This window comes from Prosopis cineraria, unplaced genomic scaffold, assembly GCF_029017545.1.
Source record: "Prosopis cineraria cultivar Desert tree isolate PC_DT_omini unplaced genomic scaffold, ASM2901754v1 PC3, whole genome shotgun sequence".
Classification (NCBI taxonomy): domain Eukaryota; kingdom Viridiplantae; phylum Streptophyta; class Magnoliopsida; order Fabales; family Fabaceae; genus Prosopis; species Prosopis cineraria.
Window position 1 is genome coordinate 32541444 of NW_026555334.1, and position 14675 is coordinate 32556118.

The 14675-nt window shown below is 32.2% G+C and overlaps 1 protein-coding gene across 3 annotated transcripts; it reads left to right on the plus strand.

The window, feature by feature from the left end:
- Positions 1-6623: 6623 nt before the first annotated feature.
- On the plus strand, positions 6624-9205 carry LOC129306364 (F-box protein At5g39250-like). Of its 3 annotated transcripts, none has more exons than XM_054946917.1 (2): positions 6624-6719; positions 8189-9205. In XM_054946917.1, exon 2 carries the CDS (start codon positions 8270-8272, stop codon positions 9023-9025), a length of 756 nt encoding a protein of 251 aa, XP_054802892.1. In that variant the 5' UTR covers positions 6624-6719; positions 8189-8269; the 3' UTR covers positions 9026-9205. The 3 variants fall into 3 exon arrangements, with proteins under 3 accessions (XP_054802892.1, XP_054802893.1, XP_054802891.1); XM_054946918.1 differs by lacking the exon at positions 6624-6719 and adding an exon at positions 6752-6968; XM_054946916.1 differs by lacking the exon at positions 6624-6719 and adding an exon at positions 6753-6912.
- Positions 9206-14675: the final 5470 nt, after the last annotated feature.

Below are 14675 nucleotides of genomic sequence, written 5' to 3' on the forward strand. Positions count from 1 at the left end.
AAAATTTTATAAAAAAAATCAAACTTCCTTCTCTTCTCTTTTTTTTCTTAATAAAATTTAAATTTTATGTCTTTAAAAAGTTGCTAACATATATTAAGTTAAAATTAATTTTAAAAAAATATCTAAACAAATTATATTATAATATAATTAATTATAATTATAATTTATTATTTAATTAATTATTTTTATAATTTATTATATCTAATTAAAATTCAAACGCACCTTAAATTTTACGGGGGAGAACCAAGAAAATAGAGGCCAGGGTGGGTACTGTAAAGCATTTTAGAATTTAGACTATTTATGTGAGACGAAAGCTGATAAGTTTTAAACTTTAAACTGTGCTAACACAGTGTATACAGTCCTTAAAATCCTTCTTAATTATTGGCACTTGATGGACCTATTAATTACTAGGCAACAAGCCTAACGAGGTTAGGCTGTTGGGAATAAGAGCACAATTGGACTGGGCTCGTCGAGATGATCGAGAAAGGAGGATGAATGACGCAATCTGAAATAAATTAAAATCGCTAAACAAGCTTGCTGCAGGGGAACTTTTGCCCACCGTCTGTTCTCTCGTTTCACCGATTCAGAGTTCTTTGCAAGTTTTTTTTCTGTCTCCACGCCAGCTCGGCCCCATTGATTTATTGATCTCTGAAGAGCTTTAAATGAGGTTTGGCTTCTCTTATCTAATCTTTCCCCTCGCTTTCTTCACGGTAACCTAAAATAAAATTTAAATCATTCAAATTTAATATAAATTAAATCTAAATAGTTGAGATTTAAATTTTTTATTTTTATTTTATACCTATTAAATTAAAAATTAAAATTTTAATAAATTTTTTTTATTACCAACAACAACAGTCTAGTTTAATATGTTCGATTCAATTTAATATTAAATTTTTTTATAATTTTTATGCATTTATTATCTAAATTTATCTTGGTAATTTTCATAAATTTTTATTTTGATAAATATACTATTGAAAGTGAAGATAATCTTTCAAAAAAATAATATTTTTCATAAAAAAATAAATTAGAAAATTTAAATCCAAACCATTCAAAGTAAATCTTGATAATTAATTTATAAAAATTTAATATTAATTATTGGACCTTTCAAATTGAGTATAGACTGTTTTGATTGGTGATAAAATAGATTTATTAAAAAAATAATTTTTATTTTAATAAATATAAAATATATATATATATATAAACATTAAATTTAAATTGTCCATATTTAATCTGAACCAAATTTCATTTTAAGTTAGTAGAGAAGAAATTGAGAGAAAAGTTAATGAAGAGAAGCGAAGTCCTTTTAAATGTGGGTTTTGGGGAAGGAAAACAAAAAACTCGTAAGAATAATTTAAAAAAGTATTTACAGCAATTGACAGGATTTAAATCTAAATGAAAATAAAAAGATCAGTCTCTTACGATATAATAAATTAATATATAAATCTCATTGAAAGAGATGCCTTTCACATTTTAGTGTCCAATCGCAGAATATAATTGTCTCCAATTATAAACACATTTGCTATCAAGGGAAAAAAAATGGAAAACATCTACAGGAGTGACAAGTAAAAATCGGCACATAACTCCTTATCTGCTTCCTTTTTATGTTACTTCGGAAAAGTGGAAGCCAAGTCACTTGCATGTGGTCGAAAGCCTCGAAAAACAAAGCCTTCGATCGTCATCTTGAGTTAGAGGAGGAACCACCCGGTTCTGCAATCTCATCAGATGGTGTAACAAATAAACGAATAGTAGCTCTCGTCTTGGATTCTGCTGACCGAGGCAGTGTAACTAGAAGTGACCTTTTGTGACGTGAAGTACTCTTTTTTTCTATTAAAAAAAATTATTTTACACTTGTGATTTATAAACTAGCAAGCAAATTATTGACAAGCAGGGTTTTAAAAATCGAACTGAACCGGTTAGTTCAACTGAGAACCGGCCATTAATCCAGTCCCATTGATATTATAAAACTGTGAGTCATTGAACTGATCAAACATTGGTAAACCAGTCAACAAATCGAAAAAATCAGAAAAAGCGACTGAGTGGTTGGTTCAAACTGTTCAAAAGAATCAAGCTGGAAAAAGAAGAGGCGAGGCGAACGAAGACGTTCAGAATAAAAATGAAGATGAAGAAGAAAAAAGATATTCATCAAAAACCAGGAAAGAATATATTTTACAGTAAACCACCACCATAGATATGTTTGTCCGACCATAAAATTATCTGATCAGCCAAGAAATCATGTGATGCGAAGCTCAAAATCTTGCAGTTACAGTCATGGCAGCGGCAGAGGAATGGAGATGAAGTTAGGGCTTTTGTTCTCTGTATTAGACAAAGGGTATTAGAGGGGTATTCTCTCTCCAGGCACAGGCATGCCATTATTATGTTATCATATTATATTATTAATATATTAAATAGAGCATGGAGCAAGGAATACTAAACTAGCGCCGTCTTGATAATTAAAAGGAACAAAAAATTAAAAGTTAAAAAGGGCGACAGTGCAGGAAAACTTTGACATGGGAGGGAAATAAAAAAAATATTTATTATTTATTTATTTTTTGTTTAATAAACGGAATTTTATTCAATGCTATTTATACTAAATTAAAAATGCGATAGATGAAATAAAATTTATTAAAATATTAGTTTTCTTGATTTTAGATGAACTTATTTTATGATATATATGCATATGTACTATTTAAAAATATTAAAATAATCATATTTGATTTGACCGGTCGAACCATTAACTCTTAAATCAGCACCTCATCCAGTTTAATGACCTATCTGATTTTTAAAACCTCGTGTACAAGTTATTCTTAGAATATCCTTCATCAACAATTCAAATGGATCAGAACAAAATCCTTGGTAAGTTTGGTGATAAAGGCAAGGAAGGCTGAGGCCGTCTTGTTTGATAATTTGGTGGAAGCACTTCAAATTCATCTTACTTACAGTGAAGTATGAAAACCGGGCTTTTTAGGTTTGAGGATTTGAGCTTCAAATTGATCTTTGGGTTCCGCTGAATGAAAACTGAAGTATACAGTGACGTTGCCCGGGGCACAATGCTAAAATTTCATATGGAGAAGGCTTTCATATTATTGAGTGTGTGTTTGATTTTCAATTCACGGATTTAAGTCTTTGTTTGATTTGGCAAAAATATATTCTAAATATGGTTTGAATATATTTTTGAAAGTTATCCAAATAGATATTGAATGTAAAACCATTAAAGACTTTTTATTCCCATGACCATTTTATTAGCAGGTTCCTGAATAATCTTGTTTAGTGTTTCAAATAAAAAAATTAATTATACGGGTTTATAAATTAACAAACTATGCATGTTGGTATTGTCTATGACTGAAAATTAAGGTCAGGCTCATTTGTTCTTAAACTAACTACTAAATCGAATTCACAGCATTTAAAATAAAGAAGCGAAATATTTTGATTATTTGATGTACATGAAAAAACAACCAATGGTATGGTATCCTGACACGTCTTAAGATACAATTGAATTTATTTTTGCTCTCTTGTATCAAAATATTATTATTCAGGAAAAGTGACAATTAGAGATCATGAAAGAACATTGATGATAATTATAAATTTTGAATTATTAAAATTTCAATAACATATAATGATTTTTACTTGTGATAAATTATTTTTCATCAATTAATTTAAATTTGTAACAAACTTTTGTAAATTTCCAACTAACACCATAAATACTTTCAAGTATCTCTTTTTGATTTCACTAGGGATAAAAAAAAAATCACAAGTGATTGATTTACTATTTACAACCAACTCTCATAAATTTTCAACTAATATTTCAAATAATCCTAAGGTTGTATTTGGATGGATGGATTTAAGTTAGGAATTTGAATTTAAAATCTCATATTTAAAATATCACATTTGAAATTCATAGATTCTAAATTTTTTATTTGGATGATATAAAAAATTTTAAATTACAATATTAAAATATTTTGTTTGGATCTAAAATAAAATTTTAAATTCTATATTTGAATTTAAAAGAAACTTAGAAGGTTAGTTAAACTCGATGATTTGAATGGCCAATTTCCAACTGGATTAGATAAACAAAGCCAATTGAGACTATGGCACAAGCAATGATCAAGATAGGACCTTCAACTTTCACAGGGACCGAACCATCATAACATCAGGGATGGAATGATCGACTTTCATTGTGACTGGACCAACACCGACAAGCATCGAACAGCTAACTTTTACTGGGACCAGACTGACATCGACAATAAGCATTAGACAACTGACTTTCACCAGGACTGGATCAATGGCTACAATAGGGATGGGACGGTCAACTAACATAAAGACCAGACCAGTGAGGACAATGGGGACCAGACGATTGACTTTCACTAGTATCGAATTGACGGCTACAATAGCCACCAGACCGCCCACTTTCATTGGGACCACATCGACAATGACAGGCATTGAACAACCAACTTCCAACAGGACCTGATCGATGCCGACGACAGGAATTGAATTGCTGACTTCCATTAGGACCAGACCGACGTCAATGATGGGGACCGGATGACTAACTTTCACAGAGACTGGACAGACACTGATGATGGGGATGGCACTACAAACTTCTATTAGGATCGGATCGACATCGACAACAGGGATCGAACAGTCGACTTCCACTGGTACCGAATCAAACCGACGGCGACAAAGATCGGACTGAAGGGATGGTGACAAAAGGTGACTGTTCAATCCTTGCCTGGTGGAAGTTGAACTTTTGGTCTTCATCATTGCCATTGGTTCAATCTTGATGGAAGTCAGCCGCTCGATCTCTATCATCCTCATCAATCTGGTCTCAATAGAAGTCAGCCATTTGGTTCCCATTGTAGTCATCAATCCGGTCCCTATAGAAGTCAATAGGTCGATCATCGTTGTTGTTGTCGGTTTGGTCTTAGTGAAAGTTAGCCATTCCATCTCGATCAATAGTGGCAGCTTATTTCCATCAACTTTGGTGGTTCAGTCCAATTACTGTTGGCAGGTCGATCAAGCCTTCATGATTTTAGAGCAAATTACAAAAGTGCTTGAGTTAAGATTTGAAATAATAAAGATTTGAAAATGATTTCAAATTACAAAGAGAGATCTTGGATTTGGATTTGACTTAAATCCAAATCTATACATTTTTAATTATCCAAACAATGGATGTAGCTCAAATTCAAATTCAAATTTATGTATATCCAAACATAGCATAAGTAAATTTTCTCAATTTCTTAAGTGGTTTATTTGTATATTGACAACAAAAAAATCGACCATCGCAAATTCTCAATTAATGTTACAAATAATTTTGAGTATCTTTTGTTGATTTTTCAACCGATTATTGGTCTTTTTTTCATTGTAAGTAAAGATTATGTTCAGTTATTAAAAATTCAATGAATCATCAATGTTTTTATAGGTTTTTTGATTGTCATTTTCCACATTATCTATCCTATGATGTTGAAACTAGCTCCAGCGACAAGACTGGAATGGGGTGTTAGCAAATGTCAACGTTTTGAACTCATGGAATAAAAAATAATGCCAATTTTTTAACACATTATATTATAGTGTATGAATATCATTATCAGTATTAACTTGACACTTTTTTAAATTTCAGGTTTAAAATTAAACCACATCGTTCATTGTTCAAGCTTACTATTGATTTTGATTATATGTGTAATGTTAATATTAATATCAATTGATAATGTAAAATATAGTTTTTTTTTTGGGAAACAAACTCTTCATTTTTCAACATGGATGATGTGTGCCCAGTTTGGTTTGGGGTGGGTTTTTCTCCCTTACATTTTTTATCCACTGCCTCTCCAATATAAATATGAACCATTAAAATTAAATTTGTATTTTTTAAAATTATCAAATTTAAATTTTTAAATTCAATTTAACTATCTAAATTCGCATCGGCCTTTACTTTACTCTTCTTTATAAAAGAGAAAATCCAACTCCATTTAGTTTGGGCTACAATTTAAAGACCCTCGAGTGCAACACATTTGTCCTTGTCAATTATTTCTCTTCTCTCCATGACTTACTCTCTGTTTATTTAGATTATAGTGAAAATAAAGAACAAAAAAAAGCCATAACTTAACATAGAAGAGATACTCTTCCAAATATGAAAGTAATCCATCACTTCTCTCTCTCTCTCTCTCTCTCTCTCTATATATATATATATATATAGTTTGTTCACGCACACGTAGTTGTTTTACAAAACATTTCCGAGATCATCAATCATTCTAAAACTGAATATTTATAATTACATATTTTCCTTTTATTAAAATTTTTTAAACTTTGTATTGATTTATTTTTTATGTAGATTAAATTGTTAATATCACAATATAATATAATTTAAAACCAATATCCTTTATTGTAATTTATCCTTCTAAAATTAATTCTAACTAAATTATCCAAACATTTTTAATTTTATCAAAATTAATTTCAAAAAACAAACACAATCAAGTTATAATATAATTAATTATAATTAAAATCAATCATGTTAATTAATTTTTTTATAATTAATTATACTCACACGAAATTTAAACGGACTCTAAGATATACTTTTATGAAAATTAATAAATAGTTAAATCCCTCCAATAAATATGTACGAAATATAAGCCACAAGTAAACACACTCATAAGCGGAATCGCATAGTTCCTTTCCGGGATTCAAAGCGGTAAAGTGCGAGTCGCCTGACGTATCTGAATATCACTCTTCAGGTCGGGTTTTTGACATTTTTAATCCTTTTTTAATGATAAGTAGTTATTTTCTCGCTCCGTTTCCCCTTACTGTGGATGTATCCGTGGTCCGGCGAACAAGTCTAGCCCTCTGGTCGAACTTACCAACTCTAGGGTTTGCTTGGCCAAACCGATCGAGGAGCTAACTTACGGACAAATCGTATCATTGCTTCAAGTATTTACCCATTTGTCAGCTTATGTCTCTTGGTTTTCGTCTGCCTTTTCTTCCGCGTAATTTGATCTCTTTTTTGTCTATATGTTGCTTTCTATATTTGTCAATGGGATAAGAAATTACTGTCTCTTCATATTTGTGTTCATTTGAATTCCGGCAGGGGGGGAATTCGAGATGATATTTAACTCCTTTTCTTTAATTCTTTGATCGTTTGTTGTTGCTGTCGGTGGTGGTATAAATATTTAATTCCATATGGAGTGCAAAGTGCAATTTGGGTCTGGAGATAATTTTCTGACGTCGCTAATATACCGGGAATCAGTGAATTGTAGAAAATTAAACAAATATACGGGGGTTGATTAGAAATCAATATTCGATATGAAATGGTTTTAGCTTAATGATAGTGGTGGTTTATATGAATATCCTTTAACGTATGGTTTATATGATATCATAGTAAGCTTGATAATAGAATGATTGTGACTGATGCTACTCGGTAATGTAACTGCTGCACCTGCATGTCTTTTCCTTCCAAAGTAGGAGGATGCTAACATAGTAATGTTTAATCAGTTTATTTGGATGAATGTCGATCATATAATCATAACCGTGCAAATTTAGGTTGGCTTCTATATTATAGAAAGAACATTTGGTTTGTCTCCGCATGAGTAATAATTTATAGACTGCCGAGGATGGCTGGATAAATTATCTTTGTGAGAAGCGCATCTAGCCCATTAGCCATTGCAAAGATTGTCGTCTAAGTCTTAGAGTTGTTACCAAACTTCTCATTTATAGTGGGGAATATGTTACTGCCCTGCAACTTTTAGGTTTAGGGAAGATTTGCCTATTGGTTTTAGAGTTTTTGAAGAAACAAATGCATATATAGTCCTGATAAAGAGATATTATGCATTTTTCCATATTAGAGTCCTAGCAATAGAGATTTATGGGGCCTTATTTGGGTGTTTTTAGGTGGGTTCATCCAGAATATTCATCAGGATTTGAGGGCTTTACTGTGTTGATAACTTGAATTTTATTTTTATACTTCTTTTTGCTTTATTTTTCTCACTTGATCTTCAAATTTTTGATCGAAACAATTTGATTTTTTTTTTTTTTGCGTGGTAAGAGTCCTGTTTGAAAAATACAGACTAACTTTATTTGACTATGCGATGCAGTAACAATAAGCTGTATGATTAGCATGATTTTGGTGTGCATTGACGACATCTATAAATTAATTTTTAGGCCCTGCATATTTTGATGATTTTCTCACTCTTTCTTTTTACTTTCTCAGGTAACTCTTCACGTTCAGATTCATAAATGCTGCTTGTCAACACTGATTCTGTGTGTTTTTAGTTGTACTTGGGAACCAAAAATGGTGTCTGAGGAAGTTATGAAAGTTGTTTTTCCTTTACTAGACGGCATTGATCTTGCTTCTTGTATGGTAGTCTGTAAGCAATGGAGAGACCTAGGTCGAGATGATTACTTTTGGAAGTGTCTTTGTGCCAAGAGATGGCCTTCAATCTGCAAGAGGCCTAGTCCTCCTACTGTAAGCTACTACAAGTTATATCAAACCTTTTACAGACGCCAGCATCACAAAACTCTTCTCCCTCCAAGAATTTCCTTTGATGATTTGGAGTTCTTCATTGACATTTGGGCTGAAAATAGATTACTCTACTCCGAAGTGGTGTCTGGCTCTGTCCTACAGCAAGGAACTAAAATTCCACCATCTGGAGTCTGTGAAATGCTTAAATATCACTTGGAGGGCTCTGAGTTCAAGATGACATTGCCTGTTGAGCCTGTGTTTAAGGTACCTTCAAGCCAAACTGAGACAGTAAGCATCTCTGTATTGGTTGGGCGGAAGGATTCAAATAAGGTTGCCCGTATCATTAATAAGTCCATGTTTGATTACATTGATTGGTCGTTGTACAGGGCCTTGGCATTTGAGTACCTGGACATTTCCCCTGTATACCCCTTTTTGTCTGGCATCCGGGCATGGATCTCTTTGCTATTTATGGAAGATGGAAATGAGGGAGCGATGGATGTGTTTGGTATACAGTTGGATTTCTGTGATGTGGCAAACTCTAAGGAAGAAGTCTTGTGGCTATTGGACATGCTCGATTGGAAGTGAACGTTTTGGATTTTGATGAAATACGATACCTGAAAATAAACTGGAAGCAGTTCGTTTGTGTGATGCTTAATTTTACTTTCAGCATAAAGGATTCGCATGATAATGATGTATTGTATGTTCATATTCTGTAAATGCTTTGTCTCTTAACTGTCGCTAATAAATCAATCTTTTCTTCAGATATTTTGGGAAGTTCTGATGGCTTCTTCTCCCTGCTAGTAAGGGCTAGATTTGCAGGTTCAAGAACCGACTCGTGCATTTTTGCTTATGAAATAAGCAGCTAACACGGGAAGGAGATAGTGTAAATTGGTTGGATGGAAGTAAACGGGAAAGGAACTGACAATATTATTTTGAAATTTTAAATGTAGTATATTTTTTCCTTAACATATTTCTCTCAATTCAAACATGCTCCAAAAAGGAGAAAGAAAACAAGAATTTGATCTAGCATTTTATGGATTGGAAGAGAAGACACGTGCTTAGAAGTGGATTTTACCAGTGCAGATATTATCATTCATGGTTCTCCTTCAGCATTTACACTTTTCTGCAGGATAATATGGTAAAGTGAAATTGTACATCGTTCGAAGCAAACGTTTTTGGGTCCGTTTGAATTTCAGTTGAGTATAATAGATTATGAAAATAATTAATTAAGTAATAGATTTTAATTATAATTGATTATATTAGAATGCAATTTGTTTGAATATTATTTTTTTAAAATTAATTTTAATAGAATTGAAGATGTTTGGACAATTTTTTTAAAATCAATTTTAGCTGTTTAAATTACCATAAAGAACATTGCTTTTTAAATTTAAATTATTAATAAATTTGTATCTAATAGTATTAGAGTTGTTACATTTTATTTAAGAAGCAAAATATATTATTTAAACTACATATATAATTAATTAAAAATTTAAATTATATTAATATTAACATTTAAATTTATGTAAATAAATAACTAAATATATCTTACTTAAAATAAATTCAATAAAAGACAAGAAAATTAAATTCTTAAATATAAAACAGTAATTTCACAACAATTAATGAAGATGATAATATACAAGTTAGTCCCAAATAATATCACGAATACTAGTCATAGCTGATGAAGAAAATGTCATGAATAAATATTCATCAACGTCATGGTCTTCTTGATCCTCATAGTCTTCCTGATCTTCCCTCTCATGATGCATAAAATCAGCATCAGAGTTAGAGTGTCTTCTAATGAAATTATATATTGCCATTGATGCAACAACGATTTGAACTTGTATATCATAGTCATAGTTAGGCATGTTGCGTAAAATTGCAAACCTCTTCTTCCAAACTCCAAATGTTCTTTCTATTATGCACCGTAAACTTGAATGAAAATAATTAAAGACCTTGTTATTATTTGCAAATCCAGTTGATCTTCTAAAATCAGGAAGATGGTAGCATTCCCGTTTATACGGACCAAGATATCCATTTGGCGTTGGATAACTAGCATCCACCAAATAATATTTACCTTGTGAAAAAAAGATTACTATTAATGCCTGTAAGCTGGAAAGTCTAACACAAATAAATTGAACAAACAAATATACCTGAAGGCGGGTGTGGAAAGTTCATGGATCAAGTTGTCAGGGCATGTTGAAAAATGCGAGCATCATGTGCAGTGCCCTCCCATCCAACCAAGACAAAAGTAAAGCACATGTTCTAATTACACACAGCCATTACATTTTGCGTAGGGATTCCTTTTCTTCCAATATATTTTGATTTTTCACTAGCAGGGATTATATATGGAATATGTGTGCCATCAATTGCTCCAATGGCATTTTTAAAGAATGGCAAATATCGCTTATCATTTTCCATTTTGTTTGATACATGACGAAAGGACCTGTCTTAGGGTTTGATATATTCCATTGCAAGTTTCGAGCAAGCCATTAAAACTTCATGAAAATGTCTGTGAATAGTCTCTCCTGAATGTTGAAATCTTTCTTGTGCCATCTTATTTCCCAACCCATGTCCAATTGTATTTACAAAAATTGCAACCATCTCCTGTACTCTCATTCGCCTAGTATCCTTCAATCCATGCCATGCCAATTCACTGCATAATTGATGGAACACATGTAGTTCCATTCTAAACATTTCATAGCAACGAACTAGGTGTCCTTTTAAAATTTTATTCACCCACAAATGACCTGTATATTCACTATTTCTTCGTGGCTCTTTGCACAAATGTTTTGTTGCATACAACCTAACGAGAGCACTAACTTTTTAGGCTCTATTTAGCCTTTTTTTAGATGACTCTTCCATATGTCTTGCTATCTGTAGCCAAACACATAAATAATACGTGCACTTAATTTCAATTATAGATACATCTAAATAAGTCATCTATAGAAACACCAATAACTTTTCCACAACATTGTAATACTTGATTACCATATATAAAAAGTATATAAGTAGTTCAAGAGGCTATATGAGTCAAATTCAACAATATAATACAAACATGTTAGACTACTCTTTAAGTAAGATCATATACTCATAATAAGTTTTAAAACTCCAATAATCAACCATTTTTGTATTATTCATATCTCAACTACTCCAAAACACTTTCTTTATCATCCTTCATCGTCAAAAACATCACCTTAGCCTCTTGGGACATGAAGAGTGACATGCATCATGAAACCCAATGTTTGTCAGTTACAACTTCTTCCCATTGTTTGACTATAGACATGACTTCGGGAGTTGATGTTTCCTTGGCCTGTTGAGATTCTTCCTTTGTTGTCTGAGCTATCATACTCATTGCATCTGCTATTTGACTTGTATTAGGTAACTTGTTCTTCTTTCTACCGTTACTGCTTTTGCCCCTCTTCCTCTTACCATTGCCTCCACTTAAGGTTCCTTAAGAAGCATTTAGAACTACTCTATTAAATTCACCGCTTACTCCAGTAGTTTTTAAGATCTCATCACTATCTTCTGAACCTTCCTCCAAATCAATACCCTCATTTGCCATATCTGGCCAATACACCTCTTCATCCTTACCTTTATTCCTATTGTAAATGTTAGGCAAAACTCTACTTGAAGGTGCCCATGCTCTAGGTCCATTGGCGATAGTACCTTAGAACAACTCGGTTAATTCGTTGGCAAATGATAATCCTTTATGTCTGAATTTGTCGTATAATGGATTTTCCTGTACATAAATTATCAATAGTATTACAGAATACACAAATAAATAAAATAAATATAAAGCCTCACATAATAACATCATACCAATATCTTCTTCCACCAATCATTTGAAGCATCCACAATATTGTTTGCATAATCCCAACCCAATCTTGTCTTACTTGAAACCAACTTATCCCATAGTACCCACTCTTTTCTCATATTATCCCACTTATTCTTGAATTGTTGTCTGTCATATTTCTATCCAATCTTCTCATTGAAGTTAGAAATTATGCTGAGCCATTCTGCTTTGGTAAAACTACCACTATTTCTTTGCGATTTTCAAGCTTGGTCCAAACAAATGTCAATAAATATTTCAGTGTTTATTCGATTCTATGAAGCTTTTGACTTATTGTTACTCATTATACTATATAAAAAACTAACATGTTAATTATAGGAATTGTAATTAAAATATTATATGAAAAAAACTTGGCAATTTTCAAAGGAGCAAAATTCAACAGAGACTCACATGGCAAAAAATTTGACTAAATGACCCCTATATATGCAAAACATATTGTTTGATAATAAAGCTCCAGTAATCAGTGATCACACAAACCAAAACCAGCAAAGAGTTTGACCTGGAACAAAATCAACTTTCAACAGCTTTCCCACAATTTGCAAATGTATAAGATTTTGACTAAAATTAGGTTTCAATAGCAAAAAAATTAACTTTTAATAGTTCTCTCATGTTCAACACAGAGTTTAACTAGGCACAAAACTAACACAGAAATAGCATGAAAAATCAACTTTCACCATATTATTATTTGCAAATGTTCGAGAGTTATAAATGGTTCAAACCACACAAAACTAAGCTAGCAATCGCGAGAACAAATCCATCCGTGCGTAAATCAGAGTGAAGAGGAAAACAAAATTTGACCAAGATCAAATCTGACCAAGATCATCCAAAAGAAGGTTAGAGAAGATCATTTACCTTTGTGTTGGACTGATTGAAGAGGACCACGAGCAGATCAGCGACAGACGGAGGGCCATGAGTAAATTGAGGCAACAAAGTATAGATAAAGCTTACTGCCTTCCTCGACTATAGTAGGAGCTCACCACCACTGGAAGCTACTCGGAGACGACGGATGGAGGAGGCGCCGCCACGAGGACCACAAATCTGCGCAGAGTTGGCGGATGGCCAAAATATCATTGCCTTTGTGAGAACTAATTGTGAGACGGCATAATTGTTGGAGGTGGGTGGATGACGGCAGAGACGACACGACAGTGAGACGGTGGACGGTGACTAAGTTGGGGATGGGTAGACGACGGCAGAGAGGCGGCACCACCGTGAGGACCGACTGGTGAGACCGAACGAGAGAGGAGATCAAAAATGAGAAAGCTGCGACTGAAATGAGACAAATGAAGATTAGAAAGAAGAGAGAGAAAGCACGTGAAGGGCAACATGGATTTTTCAGCTTTCACATAGAAAGAGCACGTGAATAACGGTAAAAAGATTTTAAGCTAAAGCTGGTTTTGGTAGATTATAAATTAACGCACATTTTACCTCTTTAATTGATTATTGCATTTTTCTGGTGTTTGGGTAATTTCAATCAAAAAATCGATTATGGGCTGCAAAATCGATTTTTGTGTCTATCCAAACACACACTTCGTTTTTAGAAAAGTTCTGTTTTTTTTTATTTTTTTGTTAAAAAAATTGATGGGCTGGGTTTTTAGGATATGTGCTTTTAAATGACTAAAGATGTTGTTAAAAAAAAATCGCATCCAAGAATCGGTGAATAACAAGTAATTATTCAGAAAAAAATAAGTTTATATTTTTATTTTAATAACAATTCATTTTTTATTATGTCTTGTTTGTGAATAAATTTTTTAAAAGTTCTTGAATACAATTTTCCAAAAAATAGAAAATAAATGACTGAAGTTGAAGTCGAGAATGAAGCTACCCATATTATGATCATATTTCTTTTACGAGGATGAAAAATAGTGGACACTTTTTAAATTATAACTTTTACATGAATAAATTTAATAGCGAAATATAACATGCTAATACTAAATCCAATACAGCAACGCTTATTGTTGCTATTCTTTTACACGTAAAAGATTTGAACTCCTTGCTGCTATACCTTACGGACTTACCCTATCTTTGCAATCCAGTATTCGTTATCCGTTTCGTCGATTATAATAAAATGCAATTATTAAAATTATTACATTTATGTAGTTCGAGGCATTAGGGGCCCTTATATACAACTAATATATGCATGCATGCACTTAAATTCTTTCACCCAACGCAGCAAGCCAGCAACACTTATCATTATTCTTTTTTTTGGCATGAGAAGAATTTAAGGGCTTGTTTAAAACTATTTTTATTTTATTGTTATGAAAATTAATGTTTTGTAAAACATGTTCTGAAAAAAAAAATAAATATTTTTTATATTCTTTCTTATTTTTTAGAATAATAATCCCATAATATTTAAGAAGATGTTTTTTTTTCTATTTTTTAGAATAA

Bases quoted from the DNA above. Each gene is read 5' to 3' on its own strand.
- LOC129306364 (XM_054946917.1), top strand. From the start codon at position 8,270: ATGGTGTCTGAGGAAGTTATGAAAGTTGTTTTTCCTTTACTAGACGGC.